General features: G+C 47.3%; 1 protein-coding gene and 1 long non-coding RNA gene across 3 annotated transcripts in view; both read left to right on the top strand.

Moving 5' to 3' along the window:
• LOC143836013 (uncharacterized) overlaps positions 1 to 14039 on the top strand; it is a 150202-nt gene that overhangs the window by 46093 nt on the left and 90070 nt on the right. The window lies entirely within an intron of this gene.
• LOC143836012 (uncharacterized) lies at positions 560 to 3970 on the top strand. Its single transcript, XM_077334669.1, has 4 exons — positions 560 to 2307; positions 2777 to 2860; positions 3039 to 3122; positions 3402 to 3970. Exons 1-4 carry the CDS (start codon positions 1686 to 1688, stop codon positions 3899 to 3901), a joined length of 1290 nt encoding a protein of 429 aa, XP_077190784.1. The 5' UTR covers positions 560 to 1685; the 3' UTR covers positions 3902 to 3970.

Below are 14039 nucleotides of genomic sequence, written 5' to 3'. Positions count from 1 at the left end.
AGGAGTTGTTGGCAGCTGCTTCCCCCGCCCTTCAAGACGGTGACATGACAAACTCTGCCTGTCAAAACAGCAGGGTTCTGTCTGATCCCTGGGAATGGTTTTCCAAGGCTGAAGACATAATTTCTGGCATTCAAGGATCTGAATTGGCTTCCAGGTCATTTGCAAAATGTGATGCTATAAATAATGCTATAAAAGGTCTGGGGTCAGTGTATTTGGAAGACTGACTGCTCTCGATAAATTTTCTGCTAAGAACGTCTGTGGCAGAATAGTCCTGCTCCAGCCTGCAGGCCATGTCCCATTATGCCCAACAAGATTTTCTCAGCATCTGCAGAGGCTTTTCTGTTTCTCCAGCAACCCACTACCACCACCTGAGCTCTGTAGGAGTTGTCTGCTGGGTGGGACGGGGCCTTTCCAAGTTCTGTGTCTCCTGCTGCCCTGTGCCTAGTCACCTTGGGGTCTGTTTACTGTTTTGTATGTCCCTGGAGAAACAGCCGTTTTCCAACTGATTGCCCTTGCCCTGATGCTCCTGATGCTCCTTTTAAAACAGTGGGGCATTTCCCACGGCTTAAAAATAGCACAATGGTAGCTGATTGAAAACGCTACTAATTTGCCATAACGCACGACGTCGTAAACAATCTGCAACAATCCTGAAACCGAACCGCCAAAAGCGCTTCGTTGTAGCGCTTCTAGGGGAATCCAGAAAACTGGATTCACCCTCCGGATAGCGATACACTCCTGCAACCAATCTGCAACACTAGCGCTAAAGACCTGTGCGTTACCATTGTTGCGGGTTCTTCAAAGTCCCTCCTCCCGAGCCTGTCCTCCAAACTTCCGGCGAACTGTTCGCCATTTTTTTTTTCTCCGAGCGAGCGGGGATCTACGAGGCAACGGGACAGCGACTGGCTTTCAAGCACGATCACTTTCGGAAATTCTGCCCGGACACCACAAGAGTTTTTCACAAGCACAGTGGCACACACCGTCACGTTCCCAAAATTTGCCCAAAGCTTAAAACCCCGTCTACCATCGGCCAGTCCTAGCGGAGTCAACGTACAGGGAGCATTTTAAAAAATTTTCCTCTGAGCGTGCCAACGAACGTTCGCCGCTCGCAGTCTCCTGCTTAGCTTAGAGGGGTTCAATAGACATGATTCGTGGTGATATCATGAGGGGCGGCTTATGTGTAGTGGGTCTTTGTGTGGTTCCCGGTGCGTGCTTGTGCTTGGGTGCGGACAACCCCTTCCATTGGCGGCTAGACCTCCGGCAAGCGGAGTCGCCGTCCCCCGTTCATTTTAAAAAACATTCCTCTGAGCGTGCCAACGAACGTACGCCAGTAACATGTCATGTTTGGTTGATTTATGCTGTGGCTGGTGAATATTATTGGGGAACTGCCGAGTACTGCCGCACTTGCTCTCGGTTGAACACCGGCATGCGTTTGTGTAATGGCGGACATTTTCCTAAAATGGCTCCCGCTGCATGTTCAAACTGCTCTTCTCGCGTGTAAACGAATACGCGCATGCGTTAAGTCAAACAACAAGGGCGCCAATCTGGCCATTAGGAGCAGATCCTGTTCCCGCGCGAGGAGTTTTGAACGTGACATGTGACCTGATGTGGCCAATGTGCGTGTCCCCTGCTGCCCTCCACCAATCAGGAGCCGGCTAGTCCCTTTGTCTTTGTGTGCGGGAAGGTATATGATCCGTTGCACCCTGCACCTCCCACCACCATTTTGCTCAGCTACTAGCGAAAGCAACATGGAATCGTCTTCTCAAGCCTCGTCCGTCCCTGCAACCGGCCGTGGCCCTACTTGGAGGGACGCGGAGATCAGGGACCTGATCGGGATTTTCTCGGAGGAGAAAATCCAGGACGCGTTCCAGTCCTCCCACAGGAATAGGGAGGTTTTTGAACAAGTGGCTATTAAGATGCGCGCCCTGGGCCACAACAGGACCGGCCTTGAATGCCGGTCGAAGACCAAGACAATGAGGGCAGAGTACATGCGTGCCGTGAACCATAATAAGGGTTCCGGCAACGAAAAGGTTACCTGCCCCTACTTCGAGGAGCAGCGCCAGCTGTACGGGGACGGGGAAGGATCCGGCAGGCCGAAGCGCGTCGGCCGGAGCCTTAAGGTGGTTCGGAAGCCGGCTGCCCCGGTCGAGGAACCACCCGCTGAGGAGGATCCCGGCGAGGGAACCTCGTCCAGCTTTCGCCCTCCACCCCCCGTCCAGCAACGAGCCGCGGAATCGGTAACGCTGGACCTGATCGCCATCGCTCCTGGGGAGCAAGAGGAGGCTCCTGAGCAAACGCCCCTTGCCTCCGGTAAGTGATTTTCTTTTTATTTTATATTTCCTTTTGAGCAAATGTGTGTTCTGACGTTTGGGCATCGTTTTCTCGTGTGTTCGTTGCAACGCATAAGATGGTAGGCTGTGGAGTGCTTGCTGTGGTTACTATTTGAAACGGTTTTAATTTTATAATTTTATAATTTAATTTTTAAAAGATTTTAAAAGAAGGTAGGCTGTGGAGTGCTTGCTGTGGTTACTATTTGAAACGGTTTTAATGTTATAATTTAATTTTAATTTTTAAAAGATTTAATAAGATGGTTGGCTGTGGAGTGCTTGATGTGGTTAGTATTTTAAACGGTCATGTTTAACCCACAGCCCCAAAATATTTGCTGCATGCCTCGCCCATAGGCCTTCTGCAGTACTTTGGCTCACTACTTTGGGAGCTTGCTTTGTGGTTCATGGTGTATGCTTGCTCATTTTTCACTATTTTCTGCTCTTGTCCACAGAGACACAGTTGCCAGGGACGGGGCCCCTAGAGTCTCCAGCAGCACCTGACGTGGATAGTGATTCGGGGGCATCAACTAACATTGGTAAGTATTAGTAAAAATAGGGGGGGGGCTGTTTTAACTGCTTTGTGCTTTTCTGTTTGTGCAGGGCAGCAGCACTGCTAAGAGAAAGAAGAGAGTCCCTCTGCGTTGCTGGTGTAGGCTTTGAAGCTGGCTTTGCCACCCTTTGGTCCTAGATCTGTTTTTTTTCCTTTTTTTGCAGATTTCATACCCGGAACACAGGAGGAGGAACAGCCTGGGGTGCTTGGACCTCCTGCCCGGCGCAGGCGGATACAGATTCAAGATGGTGAGCGTGCATGACCTGTTCCTTTCGAGCCATAGCTGCAGGACAATGTCGCTAGGCACTAACCATGTGCTCCCTTTTAATTGTTGAGAGTCCTGCTGTGAAAGTAGGCAAAAGTAAAAGCACAACATGGGCAAACAAACAATAGCCATGTGCTCACCGGGGATTGTTTAAATTCTTGGCAGGAAAACACGGGGACAAAAAAGGACACCATGTCCACCATGGTGTGTTTTGACTTTTTTGATGTTACTAACAGTTTTGTTTCTCATTTTTTGCCAACAGAGGTTCTTTCAGATGAGGAGGAGGAACCACCCCTGCCTCCAGGCAGCCCACCACCTAGAGGTGCGCTCCCAGCAGAGGAGAGGCTTACGAGGGAACGCGGCAGGCTGAGGCGCGTCTCCGTCTTGACAAGCGTGGGAGAGAGGCTCCTTGAGCACTGCTATGAGGAGTCACGGCGTGCCGCGGCCGCTGACCAAGCCATGCTCACACTCATTGCCCAGGAGGGGAGAAAATTGAGGGCAGTCCTTAGAGAGACAAACCAAATCCTACGCGAAGGCGTGGAGGAGGTGCGACTGATAAGGAGACTCATGGAGAGGGCTGTAGCGGTCATGGAAAGGGCCTACCCTCCACAAATCGCCCCCCCACCACCACCCACACCAACACCACCACTTCCAGCACCCACCCCACCAACTCCCTCTCAGAATGCCTCCACCCAAACAAGAAGGAGGACTATTCTCGGAAAGAGAAAAATTAAACCAGCAGACAAGTACTCCCCCTCCTAGTTTTGCCCACTTTTTCTATTTCATGTTATCTGTGTTTTGTTGTTTGTTGAATAAAGTTTATATTTTTGACTCTGTCTCTGTGTACCCTACTGTAGAATCTGCAAGGCTGAAAGCGGCCTCTCTAGTGATTGTGTATATTGTGGTACTGCTGTGTGGGTTGGAGGTTGGAGGGGTGTTAGTTCAAGGAGTTTTAGGAGTGTGGTGTGGGGTTAAATATGTGCGAGTTTAAGAAGTCACACTGGAGTCTTGTTATAAAATTTGCAATAACATTTTATTTTAAACAACATTTTAACAGGGGAAAAACATTAGGGAATGAAACTTGGAGCCCCACCAGCACCACCACCCCCCACCCCCCTGGAAAACCTATTTTTTTTAACAAAGGTATACATTTAACAGGGGAAAAACATTAGGGAATGAAACTTGGAGCCCCCCCCCCAACCCCTACCCCAAAACACAAACAGGAAACAAAACTCAGTTCCCACCGCTCCCCTCCCCAGCCCCTTCCATCGCCCTAACTCTCCTGCACAGCCGTCCCACGGTCCCCCTAACTTTGCGCCGGAAGAGCTCTTCGTCCTCCTTCTTCTTAACTGTGGGGAGGGAGAAAAAGTACACATTAGTACCACACATATTTTCAAATTTCTTTAGTTTACATGCATACACTTTTAAGTGGCCTTAGCCACAGTGTGAGATGAGTTGGGCAGTGGGGAACATAACCTACGTTCTTCCGCCTCCCTCTGTTGCCTGTGCTGCTCAATCTCCCCTTTCAGCTCTGCCACTTGAGCCTCCAGGGAAGTAACTCTGGCCTCCATGGCACGCAGCCTTGCCTCCACAGTTTCAGCTATAGAAATCAAACAAAGAATTTGATCACAGTCCAAAAGGAAGCATCACATCAGGCTCCCATATGGCTCCGTGTGGGTACACACACATGGGTCTCCCTCACAGACATAAAACTCTCACCTGCAGCCTGTCCCGAGGTGGAAGGTCCCTCTTCCTCCCCCTCCTCACGCTCAGGTGCTGTTGCCAGCTTGGATGGTGATTGTGTGGCTGGGCAAAGAAAAAGACAAATCATAATTAAAAGCACACAAAACAGAGATGAAACACAGCTGGTGGACACACCACAGTTAGAGTCTAAGCGCATAACCAAAGTGGTTCTACAGTACTGGCTGGCTAAGTCTGAGGGGGTTGACAGCATCTAAATACTTTCTCGAATTTCATTGGGGACAGTAGGGGAAAGAGGCAGCTAGTCATTCCATGCATGTTTAAGGGCAAAACACAACGAGGGCAGCACTCACCCATATGCCTCCTCATGTCCAGGGGGGGCTTCCCAGCCTTCTCCCATATTTTAACCATCTGGTCGTGGAAGACCGTCCTCCCACTTGGCTGCGGGATCCCCCCCCACTGTTCCAGACTGTTTAGGAAGTCCAGCTTAAGGCGCTTGAATTTTGTCCGGACCTGCTCCCAGGTCCGGACGTAGCCCCTCTCCCTCAGCTTTGAAGCCAACACCAGGTAGGCACCCTTGGTGTGGCAATGGGTGCTGGCCATTAGGCGGCCAACACTTTTTGATTGTAGCACAAGCTCCAGAAGTGCCTCAGCCTCGGCGCGCTGCCAGAAGGAGCCCTTCCGTGGCTTCGGCATCTTCGGAATGACGGTTAGGGAACGAACGTGCGTTGCTCCGATCGACCACCCCGTTTTTTAAATGTATCAAAGCTGCCCACCAATAAAATTATTCCTTGGAACATGAGTGGATTGATCCTCCGGTTTGACAGGGGTCGCCAATACTTCCTGGCTACCCGCCTCCCCGAACTTTCCCCATTCAGCGCTTCCGTATTGTGTTTGTCAATTTCAGTGGGGAGTTAGCATTTAGGGCTGTCAAAGTGCTTTTGGACCAGAGAATCCCCGTTTTTTTGCTGGCAAAGTACACAAACCGCACAAGACAAGGTTAAACAAAGAACACAAAACTTTATTCAACAACAGAGTAGGAAAAACAATTAAACACGCCTCCTGTTTCTGTAGATGTGGGTGGCTATGGCGTCCCGAACCTTGCACCCCTCAGCATATATCCTTTTTCTCCTTGCTTCAGGGATGTCCTGTGTATCCTGAAGGACTACAGGTTCAGGTTCGTCCTCAGGGAAGGGGATGTTATGTCCCTTGTCCTCGCATATGTTGTGCAAAATCACACATGCGATTATCAGCGGAGTCACATTGTCAATATGTACATGGAGTCGTGACATTAAACAACGGAACCGTGACTTCAAACGTCCAAAGGCACGCTCCACTACATTCCTTGCCCGGGAGTGACTGAGGTTGTAGTGGCTCTGCACGTCCGTCCTTGGCCGCTTGTAGGGAGTCATGAGCCAGCGTCGTAATGGGTAGGCTCCGTCCCCGAGGACCAACGCCGGCACACGCACGCCCTCAATGGTGGCGGTGGGGTTTCCTGGAACAAAGACCCCTTCGTCCATGGCTTTCCTGAGGTTGGATTCCCTGAAAACAAGGGCATCATGCCTCCTGCCACTCCACCCCACCTCGGCATCGATAAACCGGCCGGAGAAGTCCACTGTTCCTTGCAGGAGAACAGAGCAAAAGTCCTTCCTGTTCCCGTACTCTTTTATGCTTCCCCCGGGGGCACGGATAGGGATGTGGCTTCCATCGACGGCCGCAAAACAATGCGGGAATCCAAGCCTGGCAAACCCGTCCATACTCTGGAATAAGGGAAAGAAAAGAATATAAGCCATGGCATGTCAGCGTGGGGTGTATCGCGTCTTCGTTGCTGACCTGTCAAACAAGAAAAAAAATTTAAAGGGCAAAGGGGATAGAATGACACTCACCGCTCCAAGCCGGTCTCCGAGGCACACGACTTTGCTGAACAATTCCGCCTCCATGGCGAGGCAGAACTCCTTAAGGATATCGCCAACCGTAGTGACTCCGAGTCCGAATTGCTGGGCTACTGTCCGGAAGTACTGAGGGGTGGCCAAGTACCACAATGCGGCAGCCACCCTTTTTTCAACTGGAACGGGGCGCCGCATGCCAGTGACTTGCCTCTCCATGCGTCCACGTAGAGCCTCCACGAGTTCAATAAATGTCCCCCTCGACATCCTGAAGTTGGCAATCCAGTGGTCATCATCCCAGCGAGTCCACACAAAATTCTCCCACCAGTCAGAGGATCGTTCGTCCACCCAGAACTGTCTGGGGAACCGGACCTCTGCCAGAGCTTGCCAGCGTTTCTTGGCCGCCATGGTTACCCTTACAGAACGTCTTCTGCTGCTGGTCAGCGTTCCGGCCACCCGTTCTCGGTACTCCGCGATAGCAGACGTCCGACGCGACAAGGCGATATTCATGCGCTGGACCACCGCGAGCATGTAAGCCAGCAATTGAAAAATAAGCCTCTCCATTGCAACGTTGACCTGTGCTGCGGGCAGTAGGCTACGCAAACAAAAGAGTGAGGCCGACCGCGTGTCTGCCCAGGTGCATATAAGCAGGTAACCTGTGGGCGTGTACTGTGGGCGGGGATTAACCAATCAAACATGTCAATGCATCTGGTTCCTAGAAAACAATAGAAAACACGTTCCAAGGGCGCCAATGATTGGACGATAACGCGTTGCTACGGGGTTTCCTGGGTTTTTTAAAAAAAAAGGGAACCCCGACAAGTTCGGCTTCAGGGTCGAGGTCAAAGGTGTGCCTGCAGTTTGATTGACGGGCACGGGAGGCCAGAAGCGCTAAAAAGGGACCTCCTTTGTAGCGATAAGACGGAGAACCGGAAGCCTGTGGGTTACGAAAGTGGCGAGAAGTGAAAGTGCCAAATTCCGCAAAAACCGCAGCTGTGCGTTACGGGCACGGCTAGTTACATTTCGCTACTTGAAGTAGCGCTTTCACAAACGGCAACCAAATAGCAACTTTGAGCTCTGTGCGAAATGGCCCAGTGTTTCCACGATGGTGGAGGTCTATGTGATACAGAGAAACACTACCAGGATCAAAAGTTATAAGCATATTCTTAGCATTGCATCAGACTGAGCAGGGTATTCAAAAGAAATAAGTAAAATGCAGTTCATCTGTCCCTCTCTCTGTTCATGTCCTATCAGATGTTTAAATATAGTACAGGTTCCTTAGCTTAGAATGGTTTAGATCTCTACAGAATTTCCATTACCTTGCAGCGTCCTTCAACACTCCAGGCCTGGGGAGAGGGCTTTCTGTAGCCCCTTGGCCTGGGAAGGCCTCTCACAGATGCAGCCAGAGGCCTTCACTAGCCAAGCAGCTGCTCCTGTAAATGCTGGCCCGGGGGGGGGTGGCTTTCCATAGCCCCTTGGCCCACGAAGGCCACTTGATGTGTTGCAGACATGGCCAGAGGCCTTCGCGAGCCACGCGGCTGCTCCTATGAATGCCAGCCCAGCAGGGGGGGCTTCCCCTGGCCCCTTGGCCCATGAGCGCCTCTCGCCACATTGCACACACAGTGAGAGCCCTTTGCAGGCCAAGCGGCAGCGACTGCCATGTCCCACCCGGTATGAGGGTTTTCTGTCACCCCTTGCCCGACTGGGGGGCTGCCAGGGGAGGCCACGGGGAGGCCTTTCCCTAACCCTTTCAAGGCCCATTTTTAAAATGGGCTTTTCTGCTAGTAATAATAATAATAGTAATAAAAATAATCTTTGTTTATGTAGCCTGCCCTTCCCATAAGGCTCAGGGTGGGTAGCATCAACAGTAAAATACAACTATAGTTAACATTTAACTATGTCTTTAATTAAATTAAAAACATTTTATAATCCTTTGCAAGTTGTTGATATAATCATCAAAGGTTTTCTTGATGTAGTGGTTAGGAGTGCAGATTTCTAATCTGGCGAGCCGGGTTCAATTCTGCGCTCCCCCACATGCAGCCAGCTGTGTGACCTTGGGCTTGCCACGGCACTGATAAAACTGTTCTGACCGGGCAGTGATATCAGGGCTCTCTCAGCCTCACCCACCTCACAGGGTGTCTGTTGTGAGGAGAGGAAAGGGAAGGCGATTGTAAGCCACTTTGAGACTTCTTTGGGTAGAGAAAAGCAGCATATAGGAACAAACTCTTCTTTTTCTTTGGGTGGATGGATCAGCTCTTCATCCGATGTTTCCTCAGGGAGATCAGCCAGTTTGATGTTAAAAAGGTAAAGGTAAAGGTATCCCCTGTGCAAGCACCGAGTCATGTCTGACCCTTGGGGTGACGCCCTCTAGCGTTTTCATGGCAGACTCAATACGGGGTGGTTTGCCAGTGCCTTCCCCAGTCATTACCGTTTGATGTTAATGGGTGTTATATTCCTGGCCTCAACCATAGGCCTCGCAAAGCAGGCAAACTTTTCGCAAGCTGTGTTAGATCTGTACTTCACCTCTACCTTGAAGCAGTATTCTGCCCACCTACATATCTGGAAATAATCGATGTGTAAATGCTGCCAAATGAGTGCTGGTTCATTTTGATATGCTTCAGAGCTGACCATGGCACTAAATTAGCATCTAGTTAAACATCCCTGGGGCAGGAGAAGATCAATCAGCTGGGAAGGAGCTATGTGCAGCCATATATCAGTTAAAGAATGTCAAAAGGAAAAATGGGATGAAAATGAATCAGGATTTCTTAATCGGCTGATATGTAATGTTTATATTCTTGATGATGCCCTTGACAAATCAGCGAGCCTATGTCTTGCACCCAAAATTATTTTGCCAGTTCAGATTTCCAGACAGTTGCCCTGTGCCATTTCATTAAGACAATGTATTATCTCCCTCCCCCACATCCTCCTTCCACACTGTGCTTGTTCAGCTGTCATTGCTTATGCTTCACCTTTCCTGTATACCTCTATTATCATTTGTTGTTTATATTGAGCAAGTATCTTCCGCGTTTGCCTTAGGGAGAAAAATATAGCACTCCAAAAAAGCACGATCTAGCCAGACATGCCATTTATTGTGCAGCCACTGTACACTGATGCCCAATTCAATATGGGTTGAGGCTCCTGTGCCTTTTCATAGGACTATAAAAGGGACACTCGGGGTGGATACCATCTATCTTTAAAGGTAACACTATTGAGGCAAGTTGCACTCACTGAAATTTGCAACAGTACAAACTATAAACCCTGCCCTAATCTCACTCTGTATGTGGTAACCCAACCTTCATGAGATGATCTAAATGCTTGTTCCCTTTTAGAAGTCTGCAAGAAATTTTCTGGACTCCAAAATAGCTCTCTTGGCTCTCAGCCACTCCAAATGGACCAATTTCACATCTCTGATTTTTTTTTTCCTTCCATGCATGTAATGGAGGCCTTTGATGCACCCCCTTGTTCTTATTGGTCTGCTACTGGAGCTTGGAAAATCCTTGCTCGGAAAGATGGCATAGTCAATGAGGAGTATTCTGTTTGGAGAGAGGGGGGCTCTTAACCCATCCCATCAAGAGGCTAATGTAAGCATTCTCATTTACATTTCCTTAGCTATTTATGCAACATAAATTAAAATTCACTGATAAAAACTAAATAACACAGTATGGAAAACCATCTAAAATGCAGCATCCAAATTAACTCATCATACTTGTATCCTTATGCTGATAAGTACATTTAAAAAATTAGTACCAAGCAAAACATTCAATAGTTCTATATTGTCCCTGCTTATGCATGTGTTCGCTTCTTAGGGCATTTAATTATTTTAATATTTATGAAACTCGTGTCTTAAATTCTGTTATGAAATACTCAGAGGGTTGGAGCCTTTGGTAACGTTTTCTTGTCTTCCCCTCGTGTTGTAGACCAAAATTGTCATATTCCTAGGTAACGGGGAACTGCAGGGGATGAGCTGGGGATATAAAGTAGGAAGGGGTATCAGTGAAAAATCCTGTCTTTCCTTTAGCAGAAATTTACCAGTAGATCCAACCCATGAACAAAAAAGCCACCAAATTATAGTAACAGAAAAAAGGCTGAAACCTTATTTATACTTAAGTGGCCTGGTGGGCAATCTATCTTACAGCAGCAGAACTATCACTAAGCGAATCCTGTCCAAAGCATCACTTGCATCAATGAGGAAGCTCCCAGTATCTCACTAGATCTCAAAACTGGGGAAGTTCTGATGGGCATGGCCATTCCTGTAGGAAAGCTGGGCCAAGAACATTCAAGAATTTGCAGGCAATGACTAGTAATTAAAATCAGGTCTTAAAACTTCTAAGCAAGAGATGTTACTGTTTATGTGAACCAGGAACTGGCTAGCAGAAATCTGTATAAGCTGAGGTCTTGTTACATGAGCCAACAAATCAGACTGTTCAGTGCTATTATGTATATTCCATATTTTAGTGGCTACTAGGAAAAGTTATTGAAATCCTCGGTTTGATAGTATTTTGAGGTAGTTGTCTGTTACACTGTAAGTGCATCTATTTGAAAGCAGTGCTGCGATGTACTTAAAACACCCCCACTAGGGATGCCAGTCTCCAACTGGGAGCTGGTGGTGATGCCTCAGAATTACAGCTCATCTCCAGATTACAAAGATCATGTCTCCTGGATAAAATGGCTGCTTTGGGGGGGGGGGGTGGACTTCATGGCATTGTACCTCACTGTCTCTGTTCTCCCCTGTCTCTATCCCTAAATCTCCAGGAATTTCCCAACCTGGTTCTGGCAACCCAACCCCTATCTCTTACCAGTGGTTATGGGGACTTGACAACCCTAATCCCCACATTAATTAAAATCAGATTACCAAAATCTCATGTTGGAAGTGAATGCCACATGTATACCCCACATTTCATTCAATAAGGTTGAATCCCTGTTAGTTATTTTCAAAAGTACAAAACACTTCCACAGGTAGAAGAAAGGGACAATTTTCACCAGTTCCCTTAGTGCTCCCGAAGAACTCTATATCACACCCAGTAGTGTTCATAGGAGGACACAGTTCCTGTACTGCATGGCAGCTATAGAGGAGGGGGGAGTTCTGTTTCATGGGCAGATTGCTGGATACAACCCATAATTTCCACAAATAATTGCAGAAATAAAAGCAAATGGAGCTGTTTTGATTATCTATCCTTTTGTGTTCTGCATCCAGCAGAAATAGATTATACAGAAACAACATAATGCATACCTTATTAATGAGAAAAAAAAAGGAAAGGATTTCCTGTCAATGTATCCTTCTATCTGGCATGGCAACTGTTTTAAGTGCTCCCCACACCAAGCCATGGTAATTACATACTATATGGGCTTGGATAATTGCACAGCGGCTTTAAACCCATGAGAGAGAGAGAGAGAGAGAGAGAGAGAGAGAGAGAGAGAGAGAGAGAGAATGAATCATTCTTTGATGTGATTTATAACAGAAAAACATTGTGTCCATAAAGAGGAAGGTGCTCACTCCATACACCGCACAAGAGAAGCAGTATGAAGTCCCTAAAACTGTTATGAAGTATAACATACAGTATTCTTTTTTCCTTCTCCTAAATTGTGGCCTGTTTTTGAACAATATGTAAATGACCTGCTCATGAGGTCAGATACCTGTCCTTGAATAGGATGGGAATTATAATCCTTTCTCTTCCGTTCTTTGTGGTAGTGGGTGAAACACATTTGTTGAATCAGAGAAACAAGCATTAATTGATTCATCAGTGTTATCTTGTTTAAATGGATAGCAAATAGCAGAATACATTTGGACAGAAACCTCCTTTTCTAAACCTGGATCAGTCTTTGTCCCTCCCAAGGGAGAAATGTCTGCTCTATTCTTCCAACCTCAGCAGGTCAGTTGTTGTACAGATAACCTTAGACTGAAGTGGTGGCTGTCATTTTATCAATTGTTCCCTGTTGTGGCTTTAGCAGGTTTAGTTTCCTGCTAGTTTGATTGTACTTTATATGTCCTTTTAAAAAAAATTTTTTCTTTTTAAATTATATATGTTTTTTTTAAAAACATACATGTTATGCATATACATGGTTTGCATTTCATTGAACAGATGGTAGGGACCATACTGCATGGTGCAAAGTCTATTATTAATGAGAAGAATGGCCATGATCATTGCATTCTGCCTATTTCTGCTTTCAAAAGGTCCTTGTCATGGAACTCTCCTTTGCAATCCACTCAAAGAAGTGAACCCAGCCATCATTATCATCATCATCCTATACATTTTTATTTATATTCTACCCTTCCAAACGCTCAGAACAGATAACCACATTAAAGCACATACAAAATTTTAAATTTCAAACATTTACAGTTTACGATAACGGGTACCTTCAGCTAGATTCCCATATGGGGAAACTTTGTCAGGAACCGATCTTCTTCTTTCTTCTCCTCTCTCCCCTCCCAATGGTGAGGCCAGCCTCTCATGTGGATGTTATTTTTGGCCCTGACCATAGGCCTGGAGAAATAGCTCTGTTTTGCAGACCCAGCGGAATCGATTTAGGTCCCATAAGGCCCTGATCTCTCCTGCCAGCTCATTCTTGAGGCTGGGTTGGTCAAGGCCAACTTCACCTCTTTCAGGCCAGAGATCCTGAGCAAATGTTGTTCCATGGATCTTACTGCTCTTGGGGGATTATAGGGGAAAATGTGGTCCTGCAGGTATACTGGCCTCAGACTGTTTAGAGCTTTAGAGCATCAGCACCTTGGACCTGATTTGGTCTCCAATCTGGAGTCAATGCAAGGGCAAGTACTGGGCAAGCATTGGGGTTATGTGCACACTCCAACTGGGTCTCTGTCAGGACTTGGGAAGATGCATTTTGGAGCAGTTGAAGTTTCCAGAGCAGTCTCAAGGGCAGCTCTGTGTAGAGCAAGTTGCAGAAGTCGAATATAGAGGTCACCATTGCATGGATCTCTCTAACTAGGTATGGCTCTGAGAGGTATGGTACAAGCTGCCTTGCCTGGCGCAGATGGAGAAATTTTTCAATCAAACATTGAATCAAATCCAGATAAACCTTATGTAACAAGAGAAATCATCTGACCAACATGAAAGCCAGAAAGACAAAATAAGAATAAGCAGCGTCAGAAATCAGCAAAGAGTACCAAATGCAAGCCGGTATCTTTGTCCTTTTTTTTTTTTTCATACTCCAAAGTAGAATTGTCAACTCTGGTCTGGGAAATACCTGGAGATTTTGGAGGAGGAGCTTGAGGAAAGTGAGGATTAAGAAAGGGAGGAACTTCAATGGGGTTTAATACAATGAAGTAAGGTAAAGGTAAGGTAAAGGTATCCCCTGTG

This window comes from Paroedura picta, chromosome 4, assembly GCF_049243985.1.
Source record: "Paroedura picta isolate Pp20150507F chromosome 4, Ppicta_v3.0, whole genome shotgun sequence".
In the NCBI taxonomy this organism is placed as follows: domain Eukaryota; kingdom Metazoa; phylum Chordata; class Lepidosauria; order Squamata; family Gekkonidae; genus Paroedura; species Paroedura picta.
Note: the sequence above shows the minus strand (reverse complement) of the source record. Positions and strands in the feature narration are given on the sequence as shown.